At 64.8% G+C, this 1660-nt stretch overlaps 1 protein-coding gene across 1 annotated transcript; it reads right to left on the bottom strand.

Moving 5' to 3' along the window:
- Positions 1–998: 998 nt before the first annotated feature.
- Positions 999–1615, bottom strand: LOC104491466 (tropomyosin alpha-3 chain-like; the record flags this gene model as incomplete). The annotated part of the gene is made up of 2 exons (XM_010133895.1): positions 1502–1615; positions 999–1124 (listed from the first exon to the last, which is right to left on the bottom strand). Coding segments are annotated over exons 1-2 (240 nt in total), but the record flags the coding sequence as incomplete, so codon positions are not given.
- Between the last annotated feature and the right edge of the window lie 45 nt (positions 1616–1660).

Genomic DNA, 1660 nt, shown 5'->3' with positions numbered 1-1660 from the left:
AGTGAAATGCCTCCCAGAGCCCTGCAACGCCGCGCTCGGCACACGTCGAGCTCCAGTGCAGGGCCGGTGCTGCTGGCGTGCTCAGCCGGGGCTGGCACAGGAAGCCTTGAGCAAGGCTGTGGGTTGATGAACTGCCTCAGGGAGGGCTCAGGGGTTCCCAGTTACACCCAGCTCCCAGCTTGGAGCCAGGACACACGGGCGGGAGCCAGCCCAGGCGCAATGCTGGGGCTTGGGACGCGTCCTCATTGCCTGGTATCAGCAACATAGCAGGAGGGAGGGGAGCTGGAGGCTTTTCCCCAGCTCCAGCAGGAGGGAAGATCTTCATCTCCCCGATGCTGGACCCCTGAGACACGATGGCACCCGCGGGGTGACATCCTCTCCAGCTGCCGAGTCCTGCCAGGTGATGGGCAGTGCCAAATGCCACCCACGTGACGGCCAGGAGAGCGCCCGGCCAGCGAACCCTGCACTGCTTGCGCCGTTGTTTTCCTGGAGACAGCGGCCAACAATAGCCAGGCTGTGCAGCTGCCCCCCCGGCTCTGCCCGCCAGCAGGGCCAGGGCTGGGCTTCCTCGGAGCTCAGCTCCTCTGCCAGCCGCCACAACTCAGAGCTCCCCAGGGCTCACTCTCATGGGGCTCCTCAGTGGTGCCAGGTGCTGTGGCACCGCCTTCACCTGGGGGTCCTCCTGCCGTGCCAAGGGACCCTGGCTGCCCAGCCTGCCCCGTCCCTGCCCTCAGGCTGTCTGGGACACCCTTCCCTGAGGAAAAGCTGGGACTGGCTACTGCCAGCATCCCTCTGGCCGCTGTGCAGCCATGGGAGGCCCTGCTGGGATGTGTCCTGCCTGGGGTCACTCTCTGCTCCCAGACACCCACACAGCTTTGCCAGGAGCGCACGGAGCCTTTCCTCCGTCCCCAAGGCCACAGGGAAGGGCTGCAGTCCCACTGGGAGGGCAACAAGGGGAGAGCGGCTACCCCAGCTCCCACCCTGCCCCCCATACGTACATCCGCTGCCTTCTTCTCTGCCAGCTCCAGCTTCTCCTGGGCGTCTTTCAGGGCCTCAGAGTACTTATCCAGCTCATCCTCCGTCCCTTTCAGCTTCTTCTGCATAGCGGCGAGCTCGACCTCCAGCTGGAAGGGAAGTGGAGCAGCAGTCACCACAGCTGGACACCTCTGGAACCCCGCATGGCAGGAGGGCTCTGCCTACTGCATCGCAGACTTAGCTCTGCCCCATGGCATCCCTCCTGCCCCGTCCCAGGGCCTGCTCTGTCCCACAGTATCTGTCCTTGTCCCACATGCCACCAGCTGGCAGGGGATGAGCCCTGGGCAACCCTCTGGATACCCCACGGCATCATGACCTGGACCGTGAGCTGTGAGACAGCAGCAGCTCTTACACCCTTGTACCCTTTGCCAGAGTCTGGTTTGGGTCTGGGCTCAGCGTGATCCAGCACGGGGACAAGCCACCCCCCTAAACATCCCCGGGCTGGGGCCTCTGCTGCCCGCTCTACCTGCTTGCTCCGCTCCTCCGCCTGCTTCTGCTCAGCCTCTGCCTGCTCTGCCCGGTCCAGGGCGTTCTCCTTGTCCAGCTTCAGCATCTGCATCTTCTTCTTGATGGCCTCCATCCTTGGCGGTACGGGGTGCCGACGGCGGGGACGCAGGAACGGGAA

This window comes from Buceros rhinoceros, unplaced genomic scaffold (genome assembly GCF_000710305.1).
Source record: "Buceros rhinoceros silvestris isolate BGI_N320 unplaced genomic scaffold, ASM71030v1 scaffold32613, whole genome shotgun sequence".
NCBI lineage: Eukaryota > Metazoa > Chordata > Aves > Bucerotiformes > Bucerotidae > Buceros > Buceros rhinoceros.
This window is presented reverse-complemented; position numbering and strand designations above follow the sequence as displayed.